The sequence below is a fragment of the Sus scrofa genome, chromosome 15, assembly GCF_054392235.1.
Source record: "Sus scrofa isolate SSC_HxYL_T2T_F1_AM1 chromosome 15, Sscrofa_HxYL_maternal_Yorkshire_Landrace_v2.0, whole genome shotgun sequence".
NCBI lineage: Eukaryota > Metazoa > Chordata > Mammalia > Artiodactyla > Suidae > Sus > Sus scrofa.
This window is the reverse complement of record NC_139397.1, coordinates 67,079,495-67,097,415: the sequence shown is the minus strand read 5'-3', so window position 1 is coordinate 67,097,415 and position 17,921 is coordinate 67,079,495. Positions and strand designations below refer to the sequence as shown.

General features: G+C 41.1%; 1 protein-coding gene across 23 annotated transcripts in view; it reads left to right on the top strand.

Annotated features, from left to right (window-relative positions):
* The window catches only part of NRG1 (neuregulin 1), a 1,062,032-nt gene that overhangs the window by 846,473 nt on the left and 197,638 nt on the right, over positions 1-17,921 (top strand). For 10 of the 23 annotated variants that reach the window (XM_085000112.1, XM_021076398.2, XM_085000110.1 and 7 more), the window contains exon 1: positions 3,153-3,771. The exons of the other annotated variants lie outside the window; for them this stretch is intronic. In XM_085000112.1, coding sequence (XP_084856238.1) covers positions 3,675-3,771 — 97 coding nt within the window. In that variant the 5' untranslated portion in view covers positions 3,153-3,674. Of the gene's footprint in view, positions 1-3,152; positions 3,772-17,921 lie in introns of those variants that run through there. 23 annotated transcript variants of the gene reach the window in all.

Below are 17,921 nucleotides of genomic sequence, written 5' to 3'. Positions count from 1 at the left end.
AACATTCTCAGACCTAAATTTGAGTTTTTAATTTTGTGTTCTTTTTCTTTTAAAAAGGTTTCCTAAATCTTATGGAGCTTCAGGTCCTGAAAAACATATCTGGCTCTGCTTTTCGTATATATTGTAATAATTCATTTTATACCTTTCTCATATAATTTAACCTTCATGAGAATGGGGAAATTTTTTTTTCCTGTTTCTCTCCTGTCCAGCATTTAGTTCAGTTAAATGCTTTGTGAATTAATGAATAAGTTATGTGCCTTTATTTGTTGTGCTGGAGCTGGCTCTTGTGAGGGAGATTTTCTTTTGCATTCATGTATCTATGTTAATGAAATTGTTGCAAAGTTAAAAAAAAGTCATCTATATAAATTATTTTAACTTTAAAAGTTAAGAATACCTATTTGCATATTTTAAAATTAAATTCCCATTACTGTATATGCACAATATTTTCCAAAAAAGTAATCTGTCTTCACATGCTCATGTTCTTTCATTTTTTCATTTTTTTTTCTTTTAAAAATTTTCTTGGAATATTTTCCAAATGGGAGTGAATGAGAGAAAGAGCTGAATATTGTAGATTTGTAGATTCTAAGAGTGCTTCTAAAAGTTAAATCTAGCCAAAGAAAAATGTCATGGTAGAGGGTAGCATTTATCTTAAGCTGTCATTTAATGTAAGATCTCCGTTTTGTCTTTCTTTATTTCTCAAGTTGCGTGTTTACAAATTGCCACTCTATTTTTCAGGAGTTGACGTATGTTGACAGGATGACATATGTTACCTGAGAGTTGATATACCCTGTATGATGTAGATGCTGGTGGCTGAACAATACACAACAAATTAATATAGTTACACCATGAAGACATGTTTCAAAATTAGACAGTGGTGATTCCTATTTTGATTTTCAAGAAAGCAAAGATATTCTTCCTCCTTTCTCCATCCTTTGTTCTGATCAGTTCCAAGGTTTTACAAAAATGAAAAACAACAACAAAAAGTCATTTGCTACTCCCTGGCCACAGAAATGAATAATTGAAGGACAATCTCAAATTGGATTTTCCAACTGGCTGTTTTATTTCGAAAAATCTGAAGCTTTTTTCTTTCTTTTTTTTTTTCCCCTGAACCTGAAAGCACATGGAAGTTTCCGGACCAAGGATGGAATCTGAGCTGCAGCTGCCACCTACACTGCAGCTGTGGCTGGGGAATCCTTAACTTACTCCTCCTGGCTGGGAATCAAACCCATGCCTCCAGAGCGACCCAAGTTGCTGCAGTCGAATCCTATCACCACTGCACCACAGCAAGAACTCCCTGAAACTTAAATTCCAAAATACATACATACATATCCAAAAAGATACTGCTTTATAGCCTTCAATTCTAAAATAACGATATATTTGGTAACACCCAGCAATTGCATGCTGAGCCCTTACAGTGTTTATACACTGGAGACAAAGTACCCATTTGAAAGGGATCCCCTTTTCTGAGTTTTGCTGTTTCCTGTTTGTTCAATAGTGGCCCCATCTGGGAAAGCTGAGTTATTTCAGCCACCATGTAGTTCCAGTTTACATTAGACTGTGGAATACTATAAAGCTATTCAGTGTTCATAATCTCCCTGACTTTGTTGTTTCTATGGCCCAATATAATTTATATGTGATGTTTGTTGGAAGGTTATCTGAAGATATTTGGACATCAAATTTTTCAAAATAAGTATCATTACTGCTAAGATATCTTTTAACAACCTAACCCACCCAATAGAGTCGGGTTCTTACTACAATGCAAATTAAAGGAGAATAAAATTATTCTTAATTTAGAACAGTTTTTAAATCAACGCTTTATGCCCCCATCCTTTCCAACATACCTAGCGAGGCACCCCCGAATTCACCTTTCTTTAAATATGGTGGGCTTTAGAAAATATACCAAGAAGTCTGTATGTAGGTAATGCAGAGGCTGGAAAATAAGGAGCAAATCACTTTTAAAGCGGAGTCAGGAAATTTCACATATGGACCCTTGGTACTCACCTCTTCCAGACCTCAGCACGTGAACCTATAAATGAACATTCTAAGTTAGCTGCAACTATGATATAACTAGGAGAACGTTTTCTTTACATGACTGGATCATTCGGCGGTGCAGATTACCCTGTTCTTTAACTTTTGTTCTTCGCAGCTGGATGCTAACGTTTTCTGGATTTCACTGCTCTTTAGAATTCTCCACCAGAGGGAGGACAAGGGAAGGCGAAGTGGGTTTCGCCTGCAGTTCTGAGGGAAGTTTGAATCCGAGAAAGCTAGCTTTGACGTATTAAGGATCTCGGGTTCTGTCTCTCCAATCTACTTCTCCTTACTAGCTTTCTCAGCAGAACTGGGTGACTCCAGCTATCGCAGTAATTTTATTGATCGCTTTCCAACCAGGCTTTTAATAATAATTAAGCTGTAGTGAGAGAGACAGTTTAGCAGACCTCCTTTGGAGAGACTAGGTTATTATTTTTTTTAGGAAAATCTTAAGATGAGAATTCTGACAGGCACGTTATTAAACACACGAAGGCAGGTCACAGACACATCCAAGGAGCAGATCCTGTTGGCAGCGAAGATGGGGCCAGCTGAACTTCTTGAGGTTCCCTGAGCCCTTCCTGTGTATCCAGAACCGCTTTCCACTCAAACCCCCTTCCACTCCATGTTTGTCTTGGCCCTACGGGCGTGTGGGGTTTTTCACTAAATAAAAGACTGAACCGTAAACTATAATGGGAAAACATCACCGTTCCTCTCCCTCCTACGGGTTCCAGAGCCTAATTTGGCGGGCAGGTGTCAGAGTTGCAAAGTTTCGTCTCCAGCGTTTCTCTGCGTTGGAGGCAAGGGACCAGCCCTCCCTGGCGCTGCCTGGCGGGAAGAACAGCGCGGAGCGCGAGCCCCGGTCCCTACCCAGGTCTTTGCCTCGCCCGGGGCCGCTCGGTTCCGCTACTGCGGGCGCAGCAGGGGCGGCTGCACGCAGCTTCCAGCGACCCCTGTCGGGGGTGCCAGGCAGCCGCCCCGCGCGCCGCCCCCCGCCGGGAGGGCTCAGGGAGGGAAAGGGGCTGCGCCCGCGAGCGCCGAGCCCAGGCTCCTCCCGGTGGCGTGTCCGCGCCTCAGGGTGGGGGTGTGGTGGGGACCAGGGAGGGGGCGAGGCCAGGGGAGGGCGAGAAGGAGGCGCCAGCCTCCAACCTGCGGGGAGGTGGGTGGCGGTGGGGCAATTGAAAAAGAGCCTGCGAGGAGTTCCCCCCAACTTGTCGGAACTCCGGAATCGCGCCGAGGGCAAGAGTGGAGCGGCGGCGGCTGCCCGGGCGACGAGAGCGCGGGCCGGACAGTGATCGCCTCTCCTTCCTCGGGTTGCGAGCGCGCCGGACCCAGGCCGCGCCGGGAGCCGACAGCGGCGGGAACCGAGGACTTCCCTGCGCGACAGAAGCCGCCCCGAGAGCAAGCGTGACCGCCAGACGGAGAGACCGCCAGTCTCAGGTGGCCGGGACCGCACGCCGCGTCCCCGAGCTCCCCGCCGGCGACAGGAGACGCCCCCGCGCAGCGCGCGCGCCGCAGCCCAGCCGCTGGCTCTACCCCCCCTCGGGGGACAAACTTTTCCCAGAGCCGATCCTAGCATTCGGACCAAACTTGTCGCGCGTCGCCTTCACTAAGAGCAGTCTTCGCAGAGCGTGTACTTCCCGGGCGAGATGTCGGAGCGCAGAGAAGGCAGAGGCAAGGGGAAGGGCAAGAAGGACCGAGGCTCCGGGAAGAAGCCCGCGCTCTCAGCGGGCGGCCAGAGCCCAGGTGAGTGCGCCGAGCGCCCGGGGCTCCGCGATCCTCCTCCTCCTCTTCTTCCTTCTCTTTCTCCTCCTCCGTTGCCGTCGCCTCTCCCTCGCCTATCCGCGCCCTGCGCTCCGGTCTCCTGGCCCTACCCACGGGCGTCCGCGGGGCTGGACCATGCTCAACCTACTTGGGCCGCCCCTCACCTGGGCGCGGAGCCCCACCCTGGCTCCCGCACCCCGCGCACAGGGTGAGGATCCAGGCCGGCGCCCCAGAGGATCCGGACGCTCCGCGCTCCCTGGAACGGCCTTTGCTCTGTGCCCCACAGCTGAGCCCAGCCCGGGAGCGGGACCCGGAATGCAGGAGCGGAGGCCGGGTGCGCGCTTGACGGGCGCCAGCGGCGCTTTGCATGGGCCCCGTCTGCCCTCTAGCGAGAAAAGCAGGAACCGGTCTCCCCTCCGAGTGCCTGGCTCCCAAGAACCCGGTGCTCTAGATCTGAGAGGCCACCAGAGCAGTTGCGTATTGGTGTTTTGGGCCCTGGGGAGGGAGTGCAGGGTCGCGGCGTGTGCGGACGCTTACCCAGATTCAGTCCTGTAGTTTTGGAGTTTATATCAGCTGAGAGGGATTCCTAGAGGTCAGCGAAGCAGATAGAATCCAACCCAGTGCCAGGAGTCAGGTCTGCTCCAAATAAGTTTTCAAACTTTTGGCTTTGGGGTTCTATTTTTCAGGACCTCCTTGATAAATATGGTTAATTTATCTTCCCAAGAGATGCCCCAAAGCAAAAGTTCATCTGAATTTTTGAACTCACTTGCTTACTGATTATGTAATGGAATGAAGTGGCAGTTAAGGCTTTCTAGAGACAAATCTAATACTTGATCATCAGAACAGGGGCGTCAAAGACAGGTTCACCTTATATTTGCCTAAAAGGAACTGACGCTTTAGATGCTATCTAGGACGGAGAAGGAGCCCCAAAGAAACCCTTGTTTATGAGTGATTGAGTGAAGATGCTGAAGAAGAAAAAAATGGAAAGAAGGGGGAGGAATATAAGGGCTTTTTTCCCCCTGCCTCTGCAATTCCCAGTTGTTAATTGATCCGGATACCTTAAGTCACTTAGAACATCCCCAGCACATTTCATAAAGCACTTCTGAGGAATTAATTCAATAGCACTTGGAAATACTGTGGCTGAAGAAGATAACAAAAATATTTGCCTGTTCCTTGCAGGAAGAAAACAAGATTTGCCTAGTCGTTTTATTGGCTTCTGAGAACATTTCAGAAGCTGGCTTATTGGCAGAGACCTTAAGCAGGTTTTGAGCAAAACAAATTGAACAGAGAGGAATTGTTTGGCTACTGATAGTTCCTACACATGCTTCTCTAATAAGATACTGCTGATCAGATTCACCTTAATTACCTTTCATTAGCTCCCATGAGAATGTATTGAAATTTTCCTTTCCCCCTGTTTTGGAGACACCCTATAGCATTTTATTCAACAAGGGCCTAAATGTAGGCTGGATTAGAAATTTCCTTAAGTGTCTTTCCCTACTGCCCCCTCCAAGGTCATCCTGGTGAATTAAAGAGGTCTTAGACCTGACCACAATGGTAAAGTTGTAAAGAGTTGTTTGTGGGGCTAAGTATTGTCCTGTCCTGCCCAGCAATACTCTGCTTCAGAAGTTTCTATGGTCCCCTGGGGGTGGTCTGACGAATTAAGGAGGGGAGGGTGGTTTGAAGTAGCATCCTTTCTAGGTAAGAGGTCTGTACTTTGTCAAGACTTCATAGCAGCAGGGCCTTACTTAACATAGACATTTCAGATAAGCACCCGAGGGGGGTGGGGAGAAGATTTTAAGACAAGCAACAGTCATTTCTGTGCCCTGCAGATCTTATCTACTAGGTAGGAAGCTGTGCTGGGACTTCCTAATGTTCTTTCCTGATGCAGCGTTCCAGAGCATCCTTGGTGACCCTCATCATGCTTCCTAGTCCCGCAGTTGTGATTCCCTCTAAACCAGATAGAGTGGCATCTTTAAGTGACATTCTCTTTACTATTGTGCCAGAAAATTGGGAATGAACTTGGCTCTAGGTTAATCTATAGGATATGTGTCTCTTTTCTATCAACTAGTCTTCCTTGGGAAGGAACTTCCCCCCACTCCGGGGCACCTCGTGCTTATTAAACCATATAAACCAGATAATACTTGTTCTTCATTTGATTCAAACAGAATGATCCATTTGAAACCTGCTTTATGTAAAAAGCCCATGATGTTAAATAGTATTGCTTTGAAATCACTGTTTCTTTCTTGTCATTTACCTTGCAATGCTGTTGGTGTGTTTTTCCTTATCTTAGGAGAATAAATAACTGATAGCCATATTGGTTTGTGAGAGAAAGTCACCCTTCTTTTTCAACCTTTGTTGCACGTTTGTGTTCTCAGGCATCCTCAGAGGAATGGCTTCTAGATGCCGTAACAACAGCATTGCTACTTAGCACACCAGCTTAAATTAGGGTTTACTGAACACCCATCTCTTCAATAGCTCCTCCATTAATGCCCTTCAATCCCAAGTTTTTCCCCTGTCTTAAAAGAGCCAGTGAAACTTTATGTCCCGCATGACACACACGCTACAGCCAGGCCTCTCTCTGGATGTTACATTACTTCACGACAGTCGGGGGAGGTATAAGGCTGAGAGAACTCAGCCACTCAGCCCAGCTTTGTGCTGTATTACATGCAGAGGCATAAACACATCTGTTGGAGGGATATTTTCAGGGGAGAAAGGTTTCTTTAAGTTTCACATGACATGTGTGACTGAGACGTGATATATTCGTAGCTATGTTTCATAGCATCACATTTTTATACAATTAACCAAATATTGAATTGCACACTATTGGGGCTGCAGATGTTCCACAGAATTATCTAGTCCATAATAATGGCTCTAATAGGTCCCAAGCCCTTAGGGTTATTGATTCTTCCTCTTTGCTCAAAAAAAGCAACCTCAGCATAATTCTGGGCTTTGTAATGAGGATCCATGTACCAAGGGCCCTGTAACTCCTTGCGCCATGTAGATGCTGGACCTCACATGTCCAGACTCTTCATATTGATTCACTCAACAAACTTTTTTCTACTGAAGCCTGAATTACAGAACCAGAGCTCCCCCACCCCACCCCCACTTGGTATTTAGCCCTAAGCTGCTTCTGTGAATCTTTCTTTGCTGATATGTTTTTCTTCCATTAAAACACTGCAAAGCATTCTTTTTTTTTTTTTTCCCTGTTCTTTTTTTCCTTTTAAATGACCTGGAACCAATTCATTATCAAGCCCAGCTCAGTTCTAGAACTACTGGGTCTCCCTTCATCCCTAGCAGATGGAGCATTTGTGAATACAAGTGGTGGAACAATCGAGACACTTACTCAAATGGGTAGGGGCTGGCCACGTGCTCCCCGGATGACATCACCCACCTGTTTTAACTAAGTGGCTCCCCAGGCTGAAGTGCTTGTAAACATTCTTGGAGATGAAGTACCCTGTCACTGAGAGGGCAGCCCGTGTTTACAGAACAGGAGGAATGGCCAGTGATCTGTTTCAACCTGGTTACTTGTAACCACTTAGATTATGTAATTATTACAGACACGAAACATTATTTATGGAATGAAGTCAGGTCTATTTTCAAGAATGATCTTGAAGCAGAAAGAGTGGGAGAAACTTGGGATACTGTTCTCATGTCTGCAAATTGATAACATGATACTGATGGGAAAATGGGGAGAAAAAACATAAAATGTGTATTTTCTGCAATCAGAAAATATTGAACCCCGTATGAGAGCAGTGAACACCTTACTGCGTGCCATGCACTAGGCTGGCCATTTTTATATTTATTAATAAGGGAGCTACTACTTACTGAATATCCTGCCATGTCCCAGGCCTTGAAAGAGATGCTTTGTGTATTTTATCTTCTGTCTTTTAGGAAGTAGAAAAATGCCTGTTAGGCAGCAAGAGGCAGGATAACTAGTACTTGGCGCTACAGCCAGATTGCCTAGATTTAAATCCTAGTTCAACTGCCCCTTAAGGGTGTTGTTATGGGAAAGTTACTTAATCTCTCTATGCCTGTTTCCTTATTTGTAAAATTGGGATAATAATATGATTATCATAAAGTTATTATGAGGCTTGAATGAGATAATAGCATTTTGAACTTTACCCAACGTGCAGCAAGTGCCCAATAAATGTTAGCTCTCTTCGTAGAATGACTTAAGACACAGATCGTCTGTGTCTTTGCCAAGATATTTGATAAAATTTTCAAAATTTACCTTTTATGGTAAAAAATCATCCACAGCTGGCCTTAGAGTAGAGTAAGTATAAATATTAATATCTACTACCTGTAAATAGAGAGAAAAGTAAGTATGTCACATACTATAACGGCATATATGCATTATGAAAACAGTCCTGAATTCAGTCTAAATATTGAAAGCAGAATGAGGTGCAACATAATTTTATCTCTGGCAGAAAAAGGTTGAAGTTTCAAGCCAAACAAAGGTTTTGAAACATGAGTCCATTTCTGGCCACGCTGAAGAACTGATGCTTATCCCCTATTTATTGTATAGGATGCATAGTCTTCTCTTTGGGGATTAGTACAAATTGAAAAGGAAACTGTGAGTTAACATGTTCTCTGTTATCTTTTTATCAAATGTAACGGAATATTGCCCTCGAGGTTCCTAGAGTCCAGTGCAGGTGTTTCTAAATATAAACAAAATAATGGATATTAAAAATCTACATCTCTCAGTATTTTCTTCCCTCCCCCTCTTCACTAGAATGTCAATATGTCATGCCTAAAGTTCTAGGAGGGTGATTCTTACCAAGTCAGTGTTTTATTAGCATTCTAAAAGTAACAGTTAAATGTGACTCTAACTGTATGGATAGATTATCCTGTTCTGACAGAAGAAAACAAACCAAGTGTCAATATTTTGGGTGAGTGATTTTCTTTGATCCAAGAAGCAGAATAATGAATGACCTTCTAATATTTTAGTTAACCCTAGAGTTCTCCTCTTGACAAACAAAAAATACAAAAACTTAAGTCATACAGTATTAGCTTAAACACTGAATTACTTTCATTAGAGGAAAATAACATCTATGGAGTTCCCATTGTGGCTCAGCAGAAACGAATTCGACTAGTAACCATGAGGTTGCGGGTTTGATCCCTGGCCTCACTCAGTGGATTAAGGATCCAGCATTGCCATGAGCTGTGGTGTAGGTTGCAGTCTCGGTTCGTATCTTGTGTTGCTGTGGCTGCGGCATAGGCCAGCAGCTGTAGCTGCCAATTAGACCCCCTAGCCTGGGAACCTCCATATGCCATGGGTTCAGCCCTAAAAAGCAAAAAAAAAAAAAAAAAAAAAAAAAAAAAAGGAACATCTATTAAGTATATTATCACATACATAAAATGAAATTTCCTCAAATTTCAAAGGATCAAATGGGTTATGAATTTATTCATTTGCATATGTGTTTTTTTTTTTTTTCATGAGTGCTACTGAAAAACCAATAGATGTCAGTGTTTGTTGCTTTAGAAAAGTGAGGTGTTAGAAGAGGAAAAAAAGCCAATTCTCAGTTTTGGTAAACATAAGTTGGCTACTTTGGGGTTTTTTTTTGCCTGTGCCTGCAGCATGTAGAAGTTCCTGGGCCAGGAATAGAAACTGAGCCAGAGCAATGACCATACTGAATCCTTAACTGCTAGGCCACAAGAGAACTCCTAAATTTGGCTACTTTGAAAAGTTTGACAATTAGCAATACCCTATATAACCTTGCTTGCTTACATTTGATGAATGAAAATGTCACATTTGCACATCCCTCTCTTTTACTTTTTTTTTAATTTCCCCAATATATTATTTTTTTTTCTGCTGTACAGCATGGTGACCAGTTACACATACATGTATACATTCTTTTTTCTCACATTATCGTGCTCCGTCATGACTAGACATAGTTCCCAGTGCTACACAGCAGGATCTTGTTGCTAATCCATTCCAAAGGCAATAGTTTGCATCTATTAACCCCAAATTCCCAGTCCATCCCACTCCCTCCCCCTCTCCCGTGGCAACCACAAATCTGTTCTCCAAGTCCATGGCATCCCTCTCTTTTAAATATGAAAAGATATCTTTGCAATTAATTCCCCCAAAGAATTTAGAATGTAGGCTGAAAATACATTAATCAGTGCATCTTTTTTTTCTTCTTCATTTAAAAAAAATTTTTTTTGGCCGTGCCTGAGACATGTGGAAGTTTCCTGGCCAAGGATCGAACCTGCACCACAGCAGTGACCTGAGCTGCTGCAGAGCCAATGTCAGACCTTTACCTGCTGTGCCACAAGGGAACCCCCCCCTTTTTTTTTTTAATGAAGGAGCAATTATTTGAGAATGCTGTGATATACACCTTGGATTTATTTTGAATTTTTAAGTATAACTATAAATTAAGTATGTGTGTTTCTTAGGTTGCCTTGTTTGAGATTGAATAAGTGCATTTTTGAGTCCCACTCATGTAACGTCTGTGGAGTACTGCTTTTGCAAGGCCAGAGATGCTTAGAATTCTCTTCTTTCTCCATCTCACCAGTGTCACCTTTTTCTGGCCTCCAGAGGGTGCTCCAAGAGCATCACACAGCTATTCCCCAAAGAATGACTCCTTTTTTTCTTTTTATTAAGTCTCTTTGATATTCTGGGCAGTGGATGGGGAAGACTAGGATCCTAATTTCATCAGAGTAACTACCTCAAGCGGAGTTTGTTTCCTAGCTACACCAAATTTGCTAAGCACTCTGAATCAGAACATTCTGAAACGTCATTCTGAGGATGACGATGCAGTTGTCAACGTGCAGAGGCACGTCTGTGAGATTAATTTTAGCCAGCACTTTTCCCCCAGAGCACCTAACATCGTATAAGCACCTCATCGTTGCTCCTTAGAGAAATTCCTTTTGTGTACATTCGGGCAGTAACTACAAGGAGATTTAGTGATATTTAGAAATTTCACTGTGGCATTGGAAAATTACCCATGAACACATCAGAATGAAACAGAGGATCTTTAGGACTAGGTCTGTTTTCATGTCCTCATGCCATATCATTAGCCCCTAGCTAAAATTGAAGAACCCTACTTTGATTGAACTATACATTTTTGAAAATGTGTTTGAATGACTAATACTTTTAGGTCATGGGCTGCTATTAAAACCCTGTCACAGTACTGTTGTAATTTGCTTATGATTTAAACCACCCTGCACTGGTCATCTTCATGGTGAGCTATTATAGACTGGGAGGTCTCTTACTCCCCTTCTACCTTTAAAGGGCAATATTGTTCACATTGCTTTGGTCCAAGAAAGGTATTGACGATGGGAAATTGCCTTTGCTCTGCAACAGGGTCCCAAACCTTCCCTCTCATGGCTTCAGTTGGCAGGCAGCTGGCTCCTGTGGGCAGCTGTAGAGTTTTAGTTCCAACGATGTGAGAGTCAGGAGCTGTTTTATTAGGTGATACCAGAGGAAATTGTCAGGTCTGTAGATGATATACAATTGATGATTAACAGCATCATAGAGTTGAATATTTGGACTCTCTTTAGTAGTTTGCTTTACATGCTATTTTTAAAAATACAGTTATAATGACTTTGAAAAAAAATTGTAGAAGTTTTGCTAATTAAATGAGGTTAAAGTGATGTATAAAAGGAATCTGGGCTAGAAAGTCATTAAACCAGTAGTATTTTTCTGCAATAAATAGATTAAGTGATAAGATATCCATGAATTGAGCATAAAGGTAGAATGCCAGGGCAAGGACCATTTTCCCTTGGAGAGAAAAAGAGTACATTTACACCACAACATATAACTTTGATTGATATTTGACCTGTTAGCAAACTGTTATTCTGCTTTATCTTACCCACCATATTTTAGTAGAGAATACAGAGATGGGAGTAAGACATACTGGTGACTGGTGAATAATCTTGGCTTTCTTTTATGGAATAATATTTTTATTATTATTATTATTATTATTTTTGTCTTTTGTCCTTTTAGGGCCACACCCACGGCATATGGAGGTTCCCAGGCTAGGGGTCGAATTGGAGCTACAGCTGCCACCCTACACCACAGCCACGGCAACGTGGGATCCGAGCTGTGTCTGCGACTTACACCACAGCTCAAGGCAACGCCGGATCCTTAATCCACTGAGCGAGGCCAGGGATCAAACTCACAACCTCAGGGTTCCTAGTTGAATTTGTTTCCGCTGCGCCATGTAGGGAACTCCAGGAATAATATTTTTTAAAACTTTACTCTGTTTCACAGTGTTCCACCAATTCAGTATTTCTAGTAGTTTGAGTAAGTGTGAATTTCATTGTCAAGTGAAGATGCACTCATTATGAATGGCCTATATTGCTTTGTAAATAAGGCTAACATTTAGATAAAGCCAGTTTTTTAAAAGGTCTATGTTTGTGTTTGTAATTGTTACTCATCTGTTTGTTACATGTAGTCTCACAATTGTAAAAACTGCATATTTAAAGGATTTGTCAGTATCCTTAGCTATTCCACAGTAAATATAAAACAGGTCGTTAAAAGGAAATACCTAAGTTTTAATTTGGAATTTTTTTCAGAACAAATAAATTTTACACATATAGTGAAATGTTTTGAATACTAAATACTTTATATTTAAGGACTCCAGATTGAGTTAAACTTCCTACATATTTTATGATTTTTTTTCAAAAAATACATTTCAACCTTATGTTATGGCAAAGTTAGAATATTAATTATGCATAAAGAAGTTTCTCTATTAAAACCCAAAAGAGAGTTTTTGATTTAAGTTTTTCATTTGTGTACAATACTGGGAAATCACATTAATGTGTGAGCTGCTAAGAAATGTATTCAAAAGTCAAAGAAAAAATGGAGATAGTCAACAGGTATTTAAAAGAAAACTAATGCTCATCGTAAGAGAGTTTTCTCTTATAGAAATAAATACATATGTTGCTATTTTGTGTTTAGAAACATGTATTTTGTGAATGGAGTGTTCTTTCTATTCTCAAGTTTATTAGGACTTAAAAAGGTTTCTGGTTGTCCCTGAATGTGGCCTTTCTCCCCTTTCTTCATCACATGCCATAGACTTTCTTTCTTTTTTTTTTTTTTTTTAATTTTTTGCATTTCTTAGGGCTGCACATGGGACATATGGAAGTTCCCAGGCTAGGGGTTGAATTGGAGCTCCAGCTGCCGCCCTACACCACAGCCACAGCAATGTAAGATCTGATCAGTGTCTGCAGTCTACACTGTAGCTCATAGCAAGGCTAAATCCCTGACCCACTGAGGCCAGGGATCGAACCTGCATCCTCATGGATACTAGTTGGGTTCGCTACCACTGAACCACCATGGGAACTCCAGCTCTTTTTTATATTGAGAGACAATTCAGGAAGCAGAAGAGGGTTGGTAACTTGCTCTAATGTGGTTGATGGAAAGTAGGCTGCAGGAGAAGGGCAGTTATCTTGGACACAGCATACGTCTTGTGTCTAAAATGTGAACATTTATATTATGCTTAACATGATTTAGTTATGTGAAAAAAATGGGGGGGGGGCTTCCTTTTGCCTCTTTCCCCTCCAAACCTGCAAAGTTGACTTTTCAGTTATGAATTTTTCCTGTATTAATGGTTACAGATATTTAAATGAAAGGGTTGTTTTGTGTTTGTTTTCTCTATTCATGTAATGCTTGAGTATACAGGACATCTTTGAATGGAAGTCAGTGTCATGTCCATTTGTCACCTCAGTTAGGGTTGAGGTGAGACAAAAACATGTACCTGTGCAGTTCAGTGATACTCAGATGAATGTTTTAAACCCTCATTTTGATGATTCTGTTATCTTCTCTCAAACCCAGTGGGGGAAGGAAATATGAAGTATAGATGACATTTTGAATCCATATCTGTATATTTCGCAAGGCATGAGATGAAACACAATCCTCCTAAAAAGCATCTACTTGTGTTCAGGGTCTCCTGAGTGTGGTCCCCATTCTGATACCTTTAATCCAGCTACCCCCAAACAAGCAATATCCTGACTTTCGGCAGGACTCTAGAACTGAGCAGTATTTTGCCTTTTCCCTGAAGTATCCAATCTGTTCACCTTAAAAATAAAACCCCCTTTTCTGAATGTTGGCACTGAGAAGTAAAATCAGCTCTGTCCGTTCCTAACCAGCAGGCCAAATGAGAATTCCTGTGTTGAGTATAGTATGATTCAGAACATAGCAGTATGACAATTTGACCTTGAGCGACTCAAGGTAGAGTTTCTGGGACACATGCATGATGACCTGGCTGCGTGCCTCCAGGGTTCAGAGGTGCTGGTTTTACTTAGACCAGGGCAGTGGTGAAAGGCCAGGCTGTTATTCTGTTCTCTGACTGGGTCATGTGGTTCCTGGCTGCACCACTCCTTGCTGGTGGAACTCTGACAGTGACTGCATGTATGTAAGCCTAATACATGGATACACCGTGGGACGTAATATTATGCAATTCATGTGTTGTTCTAAGGAACTAAGAACTAAGACATCAGTTTGATTGAGTTCAAATATTAATAAAAATCTAAGCAATTTTTCAACATTTGTTCATCTATGCCGTCTTCTTGCCACATGTGTCTGTATCAGGGTTGCGTGAACATTACAGCCCTCAGGAGATAACTATAGGAGTTCCTTTGTAGCTCAGTGGGTTAAGAATCTGGCATTGTGGCTGCTGCAGCTCTGATCATTGCTGTGGTGTGGTTTTGATCCCTGGCCCAGGAACTTCTGCTTGCCGTGGGGGCAGCCAAAAAGAAAAAAGAAACAAGATAACTATAAATACTGTACATCTTTTCACAGGGTCTTACACACAGACATTTTCTGGAAATAATTATCATGTGGTTGATAATACATATCAAATATTTTTTAGGCATACATTCTATAGCTTTGAAATAGTTGTGAGAGTTGGATGCTATGTATGTAACACATTCATAAAAAATCAGCTGGATATTCTTGACCTTGAACTTAGCTTTAACTTTGGTCTATAGATGAATTTATTTTTTTGGAGAATGGAGGAACACAAGCAGTGATGTTTTGACATATTGGTGGAACAATAGGTTATGTGCACTTGTCTTTTTAATAATAAACACACACACACAATCCTTCTTTTAAAATATATGCCAGTTAGATCTTTAGATGTAACTTCTCCATTCCTAATCTTCCATGTCTTGATGGTCATAAATAACTTTGTTCTGTGCACAGTGCCTAGTAAAATACTTTGGATTCAAATATTTATAGAATAAATGAGTGAGAATCATTTTTCTCCATATATTTATTGACTATTTTGTTTCCTGAGCTACAAGGGAGATAATTGTCATTGTGAATTGATTTAATTGGAGCATATTGAGTTGTGTGATGTGTCAGTTCACTGTGACAAAATTTTCTATTTGGATATTAAGTTGCCATTTTGTGTGTATATGTTAAACCTGTTTTTATATTCTTTGGGTATTTTCTCCCTTCTCTGCTGACAGAGTGAAAGTATTTGTGCTAAGCACAATATTTCATTGTTTGAAATTATAGGATTCTCTACATTTCCCACTTTAAGTGGTTTTTAAATAAATAGAAAAGGGGAGCCTGCCTTGAAGCCTGGGAAATGGTAGATTTTTATAAATAGTTATAATAGCAGTAATGTTGAAAATTATTGTCATTTCTTTCTGAGAAATATATTGAAGACTGGTACATTGCCCCCAGAAGGATTAGTTTGAATACAGAAAATAGCTGGTGATTATAATTTGTTTTAGGTCACCTTGCTGTATACTTGGAATCTTCCCTGGGGTCAGGCAGAGGAAGCGGCTCATGCATTATCCATTTTGGGAAAGAGTTCTACATACAGGAATTATGGAAATGAGCTAGTGGGTTTGTCAAGAGAAAACCAATTATTTGAACACTGAGTTGAATGGAAAATGAAATACATATTTTTCCATACATTAAATTGAAGAGAAATGGGAGACTTCTATCTTAAGCTTGGTATTTTTTGTTTTTTTGGTTTTTGTTTTAACATGTTGATGGTAACATGGTATGTTCTCTGTTGCCCTTAACCTACAAGAAGAAGGAATGTTGACAGAAATAGTTATTTTATGTATTTTGATATTTAGAAAGCAATGTGAGTTTTATTTTTTTAAAGTTTTGTTGAAGTAGAGTTAATTTACAAGGTTGTGATAATTTTTGCTATACAACAAAGTGACCCAGTCATATATATACACACATCCATTCTCTCCCATAGTCTTTTCCTATATAGATTATCACAAAATGCTAGGTAGAGTTCCCTGTGCTATACAGAGGTCCCCGTTGGTCAGTCATTCCATATACCTCAGTGCATATGCCAGTCCCAGACCCCCAGTCCATCCCTCTCCCCACCTGTCCCCTTTGGGACTGTAAGTTTTTCAAAGCCTATGAGTCTGTATCTATTCTGCAAATAAGTTTTAAATTTTGTGTTCATGATATGCCCCATCGAAAAGGATGAGGATCCACTTCAGGAAGGCAGGTAAGACCAAGGCCATTATCTTTCCCCAGGAATTAGCAGAAGCCAAGGACAGTTTTGAGAGTGAAGTTCCCAAGACACTACAGATCCATTGTCCTCTCACACTGAATGTACAAGAGGCCCCTTTACCAAGAGAGCCTCTGAATTGGACTGTGCATGGGGGAAAAATGTCACCACTTATAATATGCTACTGATGACAGAATACATATTCATGCAACATAAAAAGCTCAGTGAAAGCCCCAAATCTGGATTTGGTGACTGGAGTCACATCTGTGAGGGAAAGATAGGTTTCTTCCCTGCCCGGTCCACTGAAGGTAGGCTTACTTCATTCTACCTCTTGAAATCCTGATGAAAAGGCAGGACACAGCCATCTTTGCCCCAAGCACATCCATCTGGGGCTAAAACCCATTGTTGCTGGAAAGGTGGTAGCAACTGTCTTGCATCTAGATGTGCGTGTTTGGAAAAACTTGAAGGCGCCTACACTTTTGGACATTGGAGGATTCCCGGAAAGAGGCAGCCATAGGTCCGAATGAATGCTCTTTTTGTCATTTTAGTGATGTGATTTTTGTATAGTTACTGCTGAACTTAATACAGATGCCCTTTTGGGATTTGTTTCTGTGAAACCCATTGGCAGCTGGATGGCACAGCTTTTGACCAATGCCATTGTTTTTGAGCAAGATAAGTTACAACTATACTGGGAGAACAATGTATTTATCCTCCAGTGGTCCTGAAATTCTCACTTTCCCTCACAGAGAGAAATCTCCCTTTGGAAGATTTGCAGGGTTTTGTGAATATTAGTATGTCGACTCCCTGTAAAATATAAAAGCAATATTCCCTACTCAGAATTTAGAAGAATCGACTTTTTGATTATGAGTATGGTGGGGTTTTTTTTTTGTTGAAACCTCCCTTGACAAATTAAGGAAATAATAGACATCCTTTGAATTGTCATGTTTCATGGTACATTCATAACTAAAAGCCTCTTATTTAAGGCAGCACTGATGGTTTCATGGGAAAAATCCCTCCATTTCTGGTCACTAATGGAAATAAGAAATGGGAAATGATTATATATTGGTATACACACCCAAGGGTCTAAGGACTAACTTTGCACATTGCCTTAGTATGTGGTTATTGCTTTCTATGGAAGAGACTTTCTTTTCAATTCTTTCAAAAAGTATTAATAAATAATTATACTAAAAGGGACTGCCAGCTACTTTTAAATGGCCAGATAGGTGTACTTTTTATAGGATTACTTTTGTGATGACTAGTCCTGTAAAGATTTCAAGATTTGATATAAATGTGAAGTTGTTAAACTCACAAATAGGTACATTTCTATGTTCTATCACCTTATTGTCTATAAAACAGAAAGTATATTTGGGCTGTTTTTATCTATTTTTTTAAACTTTATATTCATTTATTTTAAATTTATCCTTTTGTTTTCACTTTTGGTTTGCAGGAGAGAGATCAAAGCAATCTCTGTTTTATTTTAAGCATTTTATTTTGTCATTTATAGAATTTTAATTCCTAAAGAATAAACCATTGTCCTCACCCAGAAGAATTTTTAATTGAGTGGTCATATATGCACATTTTAGCAGTTCACATTTCCAGACGGTGAACCTCCCAAGGTCATGTCTGTCTGCATTATAATTTTCACCAGAGGCCAGCACAGTGATGGAAACATAGTTGTTGCTTTTACTAATTTATTTG